Below are 14,919 nucleotides of genomic sequence, written 5' to 3'. Positions count from 1 at the left end.
TGTCAGTCCAAGAGCAGGAGAAGCTAGGGAACCAGAGGACACAGACGCAGACGCAGACGCAGACTCAGACTCAGACTCAGACCCAGATTCAGGCTCAGGCCCAGGAAGCACAAGTGACAGAACCTCAGACCCCAGAGGGGGAACAGTCCCCCGGCCAGCTTCAGACCCCGGAGAGGGAACAGCCCCGGTCAACCTAAGGGCTCAGTCAGCATGCGACTAGAAATCAAAGTAGGGGCAGTGGCTGTGCTAATACTAACCCTATTGCTCATTGCAACAAGAATACATCAGAGCGAGGGGGCAGCGCAGAACAGGAAAGGCCGGAATGAGAATAGCGAGTGTTTGTTAGCATTGGGAACTTTGGCTGCAAAACAGGGGAAGATACCTTACAGGGAGATAATGCAACTAACCTACTATAAGTCACACACTTATGATACTGTATTGATGGAAGGTTCAGGAGACCTTAGACTGCATGGACAATCCACTGGAGCACGCTGTAGCATGGAGGGAATGGTGACAGCAAGAGTCCAGTGTAATATGAGAGGGTGTACAGATGTAGAGGGTGGGCTCACTATATCTTTGAAGGTGGCGCAGAAATGGTTCCAGTTGCATCCTAGAGCACCAAGAAAACCAAGAGAGGTGCTAGAGCAGAAGGTGGAGTTAATAAGGACCACCACATGGAAGTCCAATGCTTTCTATCAATGGTTAGAATATTCTGCTAAGCAAGTAACCAACACTACTTGCGTAGCTTGCCACCGGAGAAGGGGCCTGCCCAAGGTTAGACCACTCCCTGATATAGAGAGATGCTGGGAACAGGATAAGTGTTTTGCTGCATGTGTCATGTGGATGGCAGCGGGTAGAAAGAGGTGGACCAACACAACTGCAATTTGTCCAGATAGTCTTAAGAATACCTCTGATCAGGTTCAACAGGAATTTCAAGTACCACCAGTGGTGCTCCTAACTCCAGACCTTATATTTCCATTTTGTATAGCACGAGGGAATAAGATAGAGTATTGGTTAGATAATGACACCCAAATTGACGCTGGCCAGGAGGCAGAGAGGCGGATTCGCTGTAGGTATGAAAAGATTACAGGAAGGATATCTACGCCAGGAGGTACAGTACAGCTCTCAGAGATACGAAAGGTATGTAATACAACCCAAGAAGCCAAAATCCAATGTCACCAGGTAGTTAATGGAGGGGACGACTCCATAGTTTTGGGCCAAAATTATAATGGGACCACGTGGATTTGGACAATGGACTTGACCAATGGTACCACCCCGCTAGCAGACATATTTTGGATGTGTGAGCATGAACTTCAGGTAAAAGCAGTATTGCCGGCTAAGTGGGAGGGGCTTTGTGCTCCAGTAATGTTAACAGGACCAATTACGATACTCAGTCTAACCAATAGCACCCCAGTAAGGAACCGTAGGTCATCGGAAACTCAGAGGCACTCCTGGGAGGAAGATGCTAGTGTGTACATTACCTGGGACCAGGTGCCTCAAGGAGTCCCTAAGGACCAGCAGGCTGTAACAGATGAATGGATAGAGACAGGTAGAGTATTAGGATCTTGGCCAGTTTGGGGGTCTACAGTGAATGCACAATATATAGCCCGTAATAGTCGGTGGATAAATTATCTGTGGTATAACCAACAAAGGTTCGTGAATTGGACTATAAGAGCCCTCGAAGGGGTAAATGAACAACTACATGCCACATCCCTGATGACGATACAGAACAGACTTGTTATTGAGACCTTACTAGCCCATGACCAAGGGGTCTGTGATATAATAGGGGAGCATTGCTGTACTGTCATTCCAATGCATACCGGGGGGGTGGGAAATTTGACCAGAGCATTGGAAGGCATGCGGGCCTTACGTGATGAGCATGTGCAGCACTCAAACTGGAACACCAAAACCCCCTCAATGTGGGACTGGTTATCATCACTATCCCCAGAGAGGACCTTGAAGATGTTGGGAATGCTCTTGGGTGTTGTTGTGTTGGCTCTCCTCGTAATAGCCTGCTGTGTTCTTCCCTGATACGACTTGTAATCAGAAGGGCCCTGACAAGCGTCTCAGGACAGTTTGTTGTAATAGATCAAGGGCTACGACCTACCAACATTGAATCATATGAAGACATGACAGGTTCCCAGAGACAGTGCTCCAAGCGACAAAAGCAGGGTGAAAGTAGACAGAGTAGAAACCAGTATGAGATAATGTTACAAAGCAGGGCATCAGGAACTGTCCAAAATAATCAGAAAGCCAAACGGGTTGAAGCAGTGTATGAGGAAATTGCCTAAGGGGACCCTGATGGCCTTGCTGTCACCAAAACCATAATCACTACTTACCAGCATTTAAGTTGTAACAGATACTAATATACTAACCCTTCTTGCATGGCTTGTGTGAAGTATAAACTTAAGAGTAAATAGGAAAGGATAATCAGTAAAAGGGAAAGTGCACTAAAATGTCCTCTACATCTTTGAGACAATAGCAGGCTATGGCTGGGTCGTGGAGAGCACCATATCCATGTCAGCAGAACCAGGCAGACCAATCTGTGTTCTGGCAGCAACAACAGAGACCAGGCGTGATGGGGCCTCCTCAGTCTCTACTCCACCCCGGGTCCAGCCATCCATTACCAGCCCATCCTCCCGAGGTATCCTAGATGAGCTCTATGATCAACTCCATACCCCGGCACCGGCAATCCAGATACTGAACCACCCTCCATCAACCAGCCTGATCCGCTATCTGATGTCCCGCCAACAATCCGAGCCAGTTGTGAGTTCTGGCAGTGGGGGAGCCGGCCCAGAACTATTCACACCAGCTGCACATACCTCCAGCCAGGGAAGTCAGATCCAGATGGGAACCGGGCAGGGAACTGAATGGCCAGTAGAATGGACGATTACCACTCCAGGCCCACATTACCCCCCCCCCGTACCGCACGCCTGAGCAGCCCCCAGCACCCCCCACCTCACAAGCACCATCTCACACTGATGACCTCCCTAAACCTGGTGGTAGCAGAAAAATGATGCCAAGATGCTCCCCTGCCCCGTCCACCCCGTCAGAGGATAGTGTGACGTCATCGCCTGGTTATTCACCAACCACCCCACCTCCAGCAGAACCATGCCAGAGTCGCAAGCCACCACGTAACGTGGGACACCTGAGTGTGTTTGCACTGCCCCAGACGACTCGCACACTGCTACAAGATGAATATAATGTGGATCCAGACGAAGTAGAAATCAAGCTTCGATGTTTGCCAGATGGAGCACCTGCAACGTTACGACAGATGCAGTTGATGGCGAGCTGCGTAACCAGCTGCATTATGTTCCGGCACTGATTTTTCGACGGCTGGTGCGCAGCTTTCCCCTTGACTTGCGAAGGAGACTTCGCAAAGTCCGTCATGGCACCTACGCGATAAGGAAAGGGGACAGTAAGAGACTGCACAGGCTCCACCTGCGTCGGCTCGAGGGGCAGGTGGTGGACTTGCGTAGCCAAGTCCATGAGTTGACACAGGCAAGGGATACCTTGCAGCAACAGCTCAACGCTTATGAGGCCACGCAGGAAGAGGTTGACGCTCTAAAGGATCAACTGGCAACATATCGACGTCTGCGGATGCCAGCCGGAGGGCTCGAGGGACAGTAAGGAGACAGCTCATGATACTTATAACTCACGTCTATTGTAACCTTTATGTGTGAAGTCACTAGTTAATCTCTCACAAATTATATTAGTATACTGTGTGCCAATGTCATTTAATATTCTCATGCTACAGGATGACAACACTAGGCCATAGAGTATTCTCTTCAACTTATGTGTGATGATCTATGTAGCACTTACTCATAACCTATTGATATAACCACTGGAACACAATGGTGCTGGCGATTTTAAACTGATGATATGGGACTATAAAGTCCCAAAGGGGGGATATATATATTTTTCATTCGCCCCTATGCCTATGCCTTATTTCCTGTGCTTTAAGTAGTCATGTGTGGGACTGTTAAGCCCCAAAGGGGGGAATGTAGTGTAATTTTTATCCGGCTTATATTGTATCCGGTCTGAATTGATTGCATAATCATGTTTGTGTGTAAACTGCTATTAAAGTAGATATTTAGACTGTTTTAAAGAATAGATACTGCATTTAAAGGTAATGGGTAGACATAAATGTGAACTCTCAGTGACATCCTAGCTGTGAACTCTTGGTGACTTCTAAGTTGTAAACTCTCAGTGACATCTCAGCTGTGAACTAACACGGGGCCTCCTCAGATTTACTGCGAATGCATAGCAGATTTTCTCATATGGTGCTTTGAACTTTTAACAGACGTCATTATATACTGTTCTGAACTTCCAGGGAACCGTTAGACATACACATATATATGTCATATATGATGTTAAGATGTGATATACTCTACTAAGAATAATAACACGTGTGTAAGCTCAAACACCACACTAAGCACTGGATGAAGAGGGGAGCACATCCACTTGATTTATTGCCTACTGCACCAAAAGGGGTTCATGAACAGGAGAAGAAGACACACACACGCACATTTAAAGGATTGTATTACCTAGCACATGTGTAATGGATTATATTGTATGGAGCACACACACACACACTCAAATGATTGTATTACTCAGTATATGTGTAATGGATCACTTTGTATGGAAACACGAGGGATTGTAGCATGAGAGTCCCTCAGGTTCACGTGTTTTTTAAAAAATAAAATGTGAGCAGCTCCGGAGATACTGGTGGTAAATTATAGCTGAGACGGAACAAAGAGAAGAAATCTGCTACCAATAGAAACGGGTTGAAAGGGGAAGGACAATAGAAATAGGCGGAGATCTTTCCGACCTCCGACAGCATATAAGCCAGGATAGTGAAAGCAATTTTTTAGTCATACTCCGGAGCCTGACTCATGAGTTTGTCTGTGTTATTGCCTGTGAACACAATAAACTCGATTGCACCAGATCCAGCTTGTCTCCAGTGATTTCCTAAAGATCTGCCAGCCGAACCTAGACCCAGAACAGACTTCAGAAGATACTTTGGAAGAAATAAGAAGGACAAGGTCGGGAGCCATCTGGCCCAACTTCAGGCACCGATTTTTGTCACTTCAACTACAGACACCAACATACCAATACAGCGACAGCACAGTTAGAAAACAACAACGCCTGGCCTGAAAAGAGGATGGATGAAGCATAGCTTTTAAATTTCCATCCCCCATTTACATACATACATAAAGACACATAAAGACACCATCAAGACATACATAACAACAAATAAATAAATAAAAAAACAAGCAAGCAATCAAACAAACAAACAAAGACATTGCGAACTCCTTCAACAGTCTTACATTTGTCCTATATTTATTTATTTAATTTAATTTAATTTAACCACCCCCATCTTCCCTACTGTACAAATCGGTAACACTTTATTTGAATGGGGGTGAATAAGACTGTCATAACACTGTCATAATCGTGACATGACACCTGTCATGAACATTAATGAATGCTTATGACAGTTGTTAAGTGTCATTCTGTAAATTATGTCACCTTTGATTTAAAGTTGACATTGTTTGAGATGTCTTTGTTATGACAACTTGACATAAGCCAAGACAACATACCCTGTCATAAACATGACATAGTAGACCTCACTGTCAAACTTTAAAAAACTATTTAGCTTTATATCTTAACATGACATTAAACTGTCATATGTGGTTCATTTTGACATTAGCTGTCACAAGACCATTATGATTGTGTCCTAAACATTGTGCTTTTCATCATGATGTCATTAAGTGTAACTACACTGCCAAATGAGTTTATAACTGTCATATATAATTTGAACCTTTCATTAAGTGTAATTACATAGTTAAATCGGTTCATAACAGTGTCATGACTGTTTTCTATGAATTCAAGTAAAGTGGAACAATTTGAACCTTTCATTAAGACGTCATTAAGTGTAATTACATAGTTAAATCAGGTTATAACAGTGTCATGACTGTTTTCTATGAATTCAAGTAAAGTGGAACAATTTGAACCTTTCATTAAGACGTCATTAAGTGTAATTACATAGTTAAATCAGGTTATAACAGTGTCATGACTGTTTTGTATGAATTCAAGTAAAGTGGAACAATTTGAACCTTTCATTAAGACGTCATTAAGTGTAATTACACTGTCAAATGATTTAAATACCTTAACAAAAGCAACAGACAAGTCAAGAGATTTTTCCTTCATGTATTTCAACACAAAACATAAAAAAAACCCCATTATTGTTGCATTACTGTTGCATTATTCGTATTATTTCTCCTCAAACAGAGGGTTCCAACATATACTTTGTATGTATAAACAGAATAACTTGTTTAACATAAACAAGTTCAATGAACAGTCTTAAGTGTATTTATACATTATTGGGAGGAGTCTTCCTCTTTTTTTCTTTGCTGTGATGGTTTCAGCCATCTCCTCTGTTATAGTCCCCCTGCACCGCTCTGCAAATGCCGACATCTTCTCATCTCACCAGCATGGAAGGAGGATGCCAAGCAAGTAACGTCCTTTTTTACCTGCCTCAGAAGCTGTACCAAAAATAACCAGCTTGGGTAGAGGATGCACAGTGAACCAGCATGGTACAGTGAGTAGATTTTTTTCTTATGTGTTTCAGAGGCTAAATATCTAACAAAACCAGAGAAGACCACAGAATAACCTGTGGAGAACGAGAAAGCTATACATGGCTGTAGAGATCTAAATCATTGATTTTTAGAGAAAATACTAAAATATAACATTAAAGTGGGACATGAATATAACATAGCAACTCTTAGGTCCCATCTAATTATTATTAACTAAGCCCATGGTGGTAGTACAAATATAAACCATACAAGGGAGTTAAGTAACGGTCAACTTTAGGGTGGTTATAAAGATGATCAATACTTGTGCTTACTTCTTGAACGTCCGTGAGAATCAGGCTGTTTCTTGGACTTCTTGGTCTTCTTCTTTTTCTTTTTCTTCTTCTCCTCTTCTTCTGAGGATGATGAGAAGCTGGAGTCTGAGGAGGAACTGGGAGACATTGAACTTGAAGATGAAGAAGTCTTTCCAGAGCCTGGGAGAAGGGGGGTGGGGGTGGGTGGACAAGCATAGAGGTGTATAAGGAAACAAAGCAAAAAAAGAATATGCTTTTTTCAATGCAGACTCACTCTTGGTACTGCCTTGAGTTTATTAAAGCAGACAACTGTACATGTCCTAAAACAGGCTTTGTTTTATTACAGATAATGGCTTTTATTATTTTGTGCTGTAGAGTGATCCAGAGCTGCTTACTGGCAGGAGGAGAGGTCAGAGTTAATTTTTCAAACTTTTAGCAGCAGCAACAGTGAATGAACCGTCTGTGCGTGTGTCCGTTAGCATGTCAGTAGGGCAGCAGCTGCAGCATGCAGCGATGGCTCAGTCCATCTCAGTGGCTAACATTACTAGCTGGGCAAGGGTTTATATCACTTTATGCGTAGCAATGTCATCATCAGAGAGCTAGGTCAGGTCACGTGGGAAAACGTTTTTGGAAGGGCTTGGGAAAATAGTATTTCCAATCAAGTGGACATCCCAGGTGTGTTACAATGATGCAATAATTATTATTAATTGTATATAATAAACTATCCTTGCACTCCAGAAAACCCAGCCTATTTCAATTTCTCCCCCACGACTTCCCTGAATATCTAGTACTGCATGAATAATGTTAACTGTAATACATTTGTACCTTTCCCAGTAGATGCAGGCATGCTGGGGGGCCCCTTCATTTGGGAAAGTAGGAAGTCCTTGTCATCTTTCAGATCCCTGTTGGCCTCCTCCAGGTATTTAATGCGGTCCTCAAGGTGTTTAATCTTCTGTTGATCCATCTTGGCTTGTTCTTTAAGTTTGGCCAACTGCAACGCCCCTGTTGGAGACACTGGAACAGGGGCGTTGATCATTCTACTTTATGTTTGTTATTGAGGTCAGTGAATGGTGGTGGAGTACTGGAGTGCATTATATTGAGCTGCGCTCCCTATATTTATGTCTAATTCTGTAACATACATTACATTCATTGCACTCCAGTACACCAGCACAATACTCCCAATGCTCTTGTACATATAGTGTATGCAGAAAATGAGAACATTTAGAAATAGTATGTGCCACAATCAACCAAAGGACTATGAATAAACAGAGTGAACACAGGTTGGAAATCTGCTGCCAAAGTGACTAGTAGAATTGACAGATTTAACAACCACAGCCAAAACTTCTGCTGCAAGCAATTTATTTATTTACTGTGATGGTGGGAGGAATTCATTTCAAGCCCTGCTGGCGAAAGTAGTCAAAATAATAATTAAGAAAATAACTAGACTTACTTAGTTTCTTCGGGGAACATTTGACTAACTTCTTTTTCTTTGGTGGAATAGGGACCTCTTCCACATCTTATGTCTCGTCCTTGTTCGCCTCCTCCCCGACTTGTAGCAGGGCTTCCTCAGCCTTCGTCACCCTACTATGCGCCCTTTTTTTGAAACGGGTGTCCATCTAGCTCCAGCTGTGTAAAGCAAAGAACACCAGCACCATGTAATGGCAGCTAATGTTACAATAGTTGAGGCAACTTTGGCAAACGTAATGTTGTAGTTGTTTAGAATTAGCTAGATGAAAACTGGGGGAAAAACTATAGCCTGTAGGCTGCCGTTAAAATACTTGAACATAAAGGCTAACTAGCATTAATTGCTGAGTATGCATAGAGTGTATTTTATTGATAGAAATAAAACACACTTGTGGACGTCTTTCATAAGCTTAATTCTGCTGACTGTTTTCATGAATGAAGATGACATTTCCCTGCAGACACACGAGGGGGCGCTGTTCTGTGTGGTCAGTGGAGCGTGTATTGTTTTACAAAAGAGCGACGAGGAAGACGAAGTGGCGTGGTTCTCAACCATTTAGGCGCGACCGCGACACACGACACCAGATGAGGCGGGTGAACAGTTGATGCAATGGCGCTAATGGAAGAACTTTTAAAAACTATTAGGTGTTCAGATACAAAGAAGAACAAAAGAAGAATAATTAGATGGATGCAGAAACGTGGTATTGTAGTGTAAAAGTTTGTGCCAACAAATCAAGTAGCAAGGTTAAGATGTATAAATTGATTAAGAAACAAAGAAGATTACATAATCGTGTTTTTTATGTACAAGGCATTATAAAGCTCTTTGATCTACATTTCAATACGATACATTTAAATTTGATAAAACATTGCTGTGTGTGTTAAAGTACTCATAGCACCAGACCATGTAATCACGTTGTATGCACCTACTGAAAGAACACAATGTCTTGTTTAACGATGTAACACATACTTAAAGGCTGTAATACATACACACATTCACAGATTGCACTCTAAGGGTTCACCTTGCATAAGACTTAGAAAGAGCACTGAGGACTGTATAAAAAGTCCCCAAAATTCACATGTTTTTTAAAAATAGAGTGAAAGCGAAACCGAACCTAAGGGTAGAAAACTTGGGAAACTCCAGGCTGCATTACACCATTAAAAACGGGCCCAATCAGAATTGGACACAAAGAAAGGTTTTCCACCAATAGAATTGGACTTTAGTGGGAAGGATTAGCAAAAAGAGGTGGAGACTCATCTGAATCTCCACCAGCATATAAGCTAGGGTTCTGAACACAGTTCTTTAGCCACACTCCGGAGTCTGACTCGCTAAGTTGTATGTGTTAAAGCCTGTTGACACATTAAACTTGATTGCATCGGACTTTGCCTGTTTCCAGTGTTTCTTTAAGTATTTGCCAGCTGAGCCTAAGGTACCAAATCAGGATCTGAGAACAACTGATAAGAGACAAGAGGTTCAAGGTCGGGAGCCTACAGGCCCACTTCCAGGCACCGATTTTTGACACTTCAGTATCATGAAGAGGACGATGAAGTGCGCAAAATGCAATCGAAGGATGCATCTGGTGACATGCCATGTCAAGAATGGGCTGTGGTGGTAAGCAGAAGCTAACTCTAACTTTCTAATCTAGCTATATTATCGTTTGTTATTTAAGAACCGTTATTAGCCATCAAGGCAGACAACATAGCAGCAAGTAGTAACATTTGGGTGTAACGTTATAATTGGATCATGTCATATTAAAGAGCCAGAAGTCTGAAATTAGCCCTAACTTCAGTAGCATTAATATTACAAAACTTTTGGAAATCACTACAATATGTTCTAGTTATCCCGTATCATATGCTATTTGATATTTTTATGTGTGGTAGTCTACTTCTCAGGATGTTGCCTTCTTTTTCCTCAGGGTCTGTAAGCATCATAAAAGTTCCCCACAATCTGTATGCAGTGGCTCAGTATTCAGCAAATTTCACATCCCTTTGACAAAATGGCTTGAGTTCATGCACAGGTACAATATTCGTATATTAAAGAAATCAAATTTAAGTTTCTTAAATAACATATTTAGCAGTGTGATTTATAGATGTGTAGTTGATGTAGGATCCTTTACATAGTGGATGGTGCTTGTGTACTGGAGCACATCATATTGAGCCATGTTCCTTATACTATTGTCCATAGTAGACAAAATATTAGGAACACTTTTCAATACATTGCACTCCAGTACACCAGAACAACCCATTACAACCTCAATAATAAACAAAGTATAATTATCACCTTTCTGACAATGTCACAGGTGCCCCTAATGAAGTGGTCGGTGAGTGTATATGTCCTATAAAATATAACCTAAAGTAATGGAGTTCTTGCACCTCATACAGTACAAATTGGAATGGCACTAACTCATGCTCGCCTAGTACAGTTTACTTTTAGTTTCATGTCAGCCCAATTCAATGACAGGATATTATGCAGGCCATGTCAGTTAGGTTTCTTAATGACTTTTCTCCTTCCTTCAGATTTGCACAAGGTTTGCAGTTGAAGCAACTTGCCATGATCACTGAGGGGATAGCAGCAAGCTCCAGGACATTGACAAAAATGGCGAAAGTACTCAGAAAGGTTGTCACATTACATACTAGTCTCTAACTATAATTGATTAGGTAAAAAATAGATGCTTGATAAGTTACTACTGTAGACAATTGGATTCAATATTGTTACACAATTATTTGGTACACTCAGTGACACATGCAATGTAACTTTAGTCCTAAACTTGTGCATACATATTTATCAAATTCCATACTTCAGGCATTGTTACAACTCAACTTGCTAATGTCTTATTTCTTCATTTGAAGGTGTGCATTGCTGCCCTCAAGCGACTGAGGAAAAGAGGAATGAGGATTGGTGGTCGTCATCGATTTGTTGTTATCGACGAGAGCAAATTTGCCCACAAACGAAAGGTGGGCTGTATATTTGTATGCATCTGTACTATATTTAAACCAAGATTCTATGACAAGGGGCGGTTGTGCTCATGTCCACGGGGAGGTGTTAAAGTCAAGAAAAAAATTACAGTTCCTCGCAGCTGCTTTAAACATAGAAGAGACATTTTAGAGGGTTGATTGGGGAAAAAATTTAAAAATCTGTTGGAAAACAACAGAATAAGAAGAGTACACCCATTTTGCACTAAGGAGAGTACAGCACATTGGTGGTCACATGTTGTGGAAACACTGGAGAAAATGGAGAAATATAGATGGTTAACGTTAACATTCTATGATTACTGTCAAGGAGAAATGCAAATGCTCTTGTTCCGCAATGTTTTATTTTCAGTCAGCGTGAGAACAATCAGGCAGTCAATATTAATAATTCATTATCATCACCCTCTTAAAATATTGGCTTATGTCATATTTTCAAGTTTTTCAAGACCTGAACCAATATCTATATTTGGTTTAGTTTTTTCTGTTTTTTTTTTTTAACTTGAAAATATGACTTAGGCAAATATTTTAAGAGGGTGACGATATACAAGCTGTAAATGAGGATTGTGCAGCACACCCTCTGACCTGTTTTTAAAATGCAGAATAATACTTTATCCTGCAGTGCATGTGGAAAGAACACATATTGAAACCCAAAGCTTATTAAAGTTTTTGTCTTTTCTTATTTACTTTCAGTACCATCGTGGTCGATGTGGCAACACTTGGATGCTGGAGGTTGACGGGAATTCCAGAAGACCCATTCTGAGACTTGTCAGGGATCGCACAAGACAAACCCTTATAGGCCAAATTAGACGCTATGTAAGACCCAGAACACTGATGAATGGCGTGCCTACAAGGGGCAACTTGCTCAGTATGTATATGGTCAGTATTCTGTCTGCCATAAAAAAAACTTTGTTGACCGAGAGACTGGTGCTCATACTCAGCATATTGAGCGTGCACAGCAGAACTACAAGCTGGAAGTATGGCGCCATAGAGGTAATCGTACTCCTGAGTCACTGAAGCTTCATCTGAAGATGATAGAGTGGCACCACTGGTTAGGTGCACACCATTACAATGGTGTCTTGGGCAGACTTTTTCATGATTTAAAAAAACAAGTCAAGTAAACATCAAATATCGGACTCAAACTTTGCCTCATGGCACTTAATCATGTTCTCTCCTGACTAGATCCTTGCTTGTGTTGTATCAATTCTCACATGTATGCTGCTTTAGATAAACATCATCTGCTCTGGAACCCTCTGTTTGAGAAGTAATACAAATGATGCAACAGTTTATGTTTTCTGTTCTGTGTTGAAATACATGAAGCATGCATTTGCAGAGCGGTGCAGGGGGGCTATAACAGAGGAGATGGCTGAAACCATCACAGCAAAGAAAAAAAGAGGAAGACTCCTCCCAATAATGTATAAATACACTTAAGACTGTTCATTGAACTTGTTTATGTTAAACAAGTTATTCTGTTTATACATACAAAGTATATGTTGGAACCCTCTGTTTGAGGAGAAATAATACGAATAATGCAACAGTAATGCAACAATAATGGGTTTTTTTTATGTTTTGTGTTGAAATACATGAAGGAAAAATCTCTTGACTTGTCTGTTGCTTTTGTTAAGGTATTTAAATCATTTGACAGTGTAATTACACTTAATGACATCTTAATGAAAGGTTCAAATTGTTCCACTTTACTTGAATTCATAGAAAACAGTCATGACACTGTTATAACCTGATTTAACTATGTAATTACACTTAATGACGTCTTAATGAAAGGTTCAAATTGTTCCACTTTACTTGAATTCATAGAAAACAGTCATGACACTGTTATAACCTGATTTAACTATGTAATTGCACTTAATGACATCTTAATGAAAGGTTCAAATTGTTCCACTTTACTTGAATTCATACAAAACAGTCATGACACTGTTATAACCTGATTTAACTATGTAATTTCACTTAATGACGTCTTAATGAAAGGTTCAAATTGTTCCACTTTACTTGAATTCATACGAAACAGTCATGACACTGTTATAACCCGATTTAACTATGTAATTACACTTAATGACGTCTTAATGAAAGGTTCAAATTGTTCCACTTTACTTGAATTCATACGAAACAGTCATGACACTGTTATAACCCGATTTAACTATGTAATTACACTTAATGACGTCTTAATGAAAGGTTCAAATTATATATGACAGTTATAAACTCATTTGGCAGTGTAGTTACACTTAATGACATCATGATGAAAAGCACAATGTTTAGGACACAATCATAATGGTCTTGTGACAGCTAATGTCAAAATGAACCACATATGACAGTTTAATGTCATGTTAAGATATAAAGCTAAATAGTTTTTTAAAGTTTGACAGTGAGGTCTACTATGTCATGTTTATGACAGGGTATGTTGTCTTGGCTTATGTCAAGTTGTCATAACAAAGACATCTCAAACAATGTCAACTTTAAATCAAAGGTGACATAATTTACAGAATGACACTTAACAACTGTCATAAGCATTCATTAATGTTCATGACAGGTGTCATGTCACGATTATGACAGTGTTATGACAGTCTTATTCACCCCCATTCAAATAAAGTGTTACCTACAAATCAAACATCTGTTGTTTAAACTTTCTTTTAGCAACACGGCAGCGTCTCTGGAAAGTCCCGACTCTTTACGTTCACTCTGACATCAACAGCCAATCAGAGGCAGAGCTGCTGATGAGTCATCAGTTACCAGGAGGAGAGGTGTGTCGCCCACACCAGCTGAGGCTGGCTCGTACAGCCAATGAATCCCCGCAGACCTCCATGTTATAATGTCCATCTTCACAGGGGACACAGGATCACTTCTGGCTCCAAAAAACAAGATGGCGACAGCTGACATGCCAAAATCAAGGCTTCAGAACAGAGGGCCACAAACCAACGGGTGATGTCACGGCAGCTGCGTCCGTTATTTTATTGTGTCTGTGGTGGAGCAGAGTTTGTGTCTGTAGAAGGTTCCTCACTGAGTGAAATGTGGAGACGGTGTCTGCGTCTAGGACCGAAACAGGAAGTTGGTTCCTCAGAAGAGGAGCCTGATAGCTGAAGGCTCTGGCTCCTCTTCAGGACCCACAGTAACCCTGTATTCTCAGAGCGCAGTGTTCTGGTGGGATGATGGGGCACTGTGAGCTCTCTAAGATGTGACGCAACATTTAGAGCTCTGTGAGTGAGGAGAAGATAAAACAGGAGAAATATGACCTCTGTTCTTACTTCTTACTAAGTCATGTGACCGTGGTGTAGTTTGTTTACGGCCTGGTTGTGGTGGTGACGTTAAGTCATGTGACCGTGGTGTAGTTTGTTTACGGTCTGGTTGTGACGGTGACGTTAAGTCATGTGACTGTGGTGTAGTTTGTTTACAGCCTGGTTGTGGCGGTGACGTTAAGTCATGTGACCGTGGTGTAGTTTGTTTACGGCCTGGTTGTGACGGTGACGTTAAGTCATGTGACCGTGGTGTAGTTTGTTTACAGCCTGGTTGTGGCGGTGACGTTAAGTCATGTGACCGTGGTGTAGTTTGTTTACGGCCTGGTTGTGACGGTGACGTTAAGTCATGTGACTGTGGTGTAG

General features: G+C 41.3%; 1 protein-coding gene across 1 annotated transcript; it reads left to right on the top strand.

Moving 5' to 3' along the window:
- The first annotated feature begins 9,664 nt into the window (after positions 1-9,664).
- LOC125899213 (uncharacterized) lies at positions 9,665-14,483 on the top strand. The gene is made up of 6 exons (XM_049593316.1): positions 9,665-9,956; positions 10,261-10,362; positions 10,862-10,961; positions 11,195-11,299; positions 12,005-12,127; positions 14,355-14,483. The coding sequence occupies exons 1-6, from the start codon at positions 9,877-9,879 to the stop codon at positions 14,481-14,483; spliced, it is 639 nt and encodes a 212-aa protein (XP_049449273.1). The 5' UTR covers positions 9,665-9,876.
- The last annotated feature ends 436 nt before the right edge of the window (positions 14,484-14,919 follow it).

Source organism: Epinephelus fuscoguttatus, linkage group LG13, assembly GCF_011397635.1.
Source record: "Epinephelus fuscoguttatus linkage group LG13, E.fuscoguttatus.final_Chr_v1".
Classification (NCBI taxonomy): domain Eukaryota; kingdom Metazoa; phylum Chordata; class Actinopteri; order Perciformes; family Serranidae; genus Epinephelus; species Epinephelus fuscoguttatus.
Note: the sequence above shows the minus strand (reverse complement) of the source record. Positions and strands in the feature narration are given on the sequence as shown.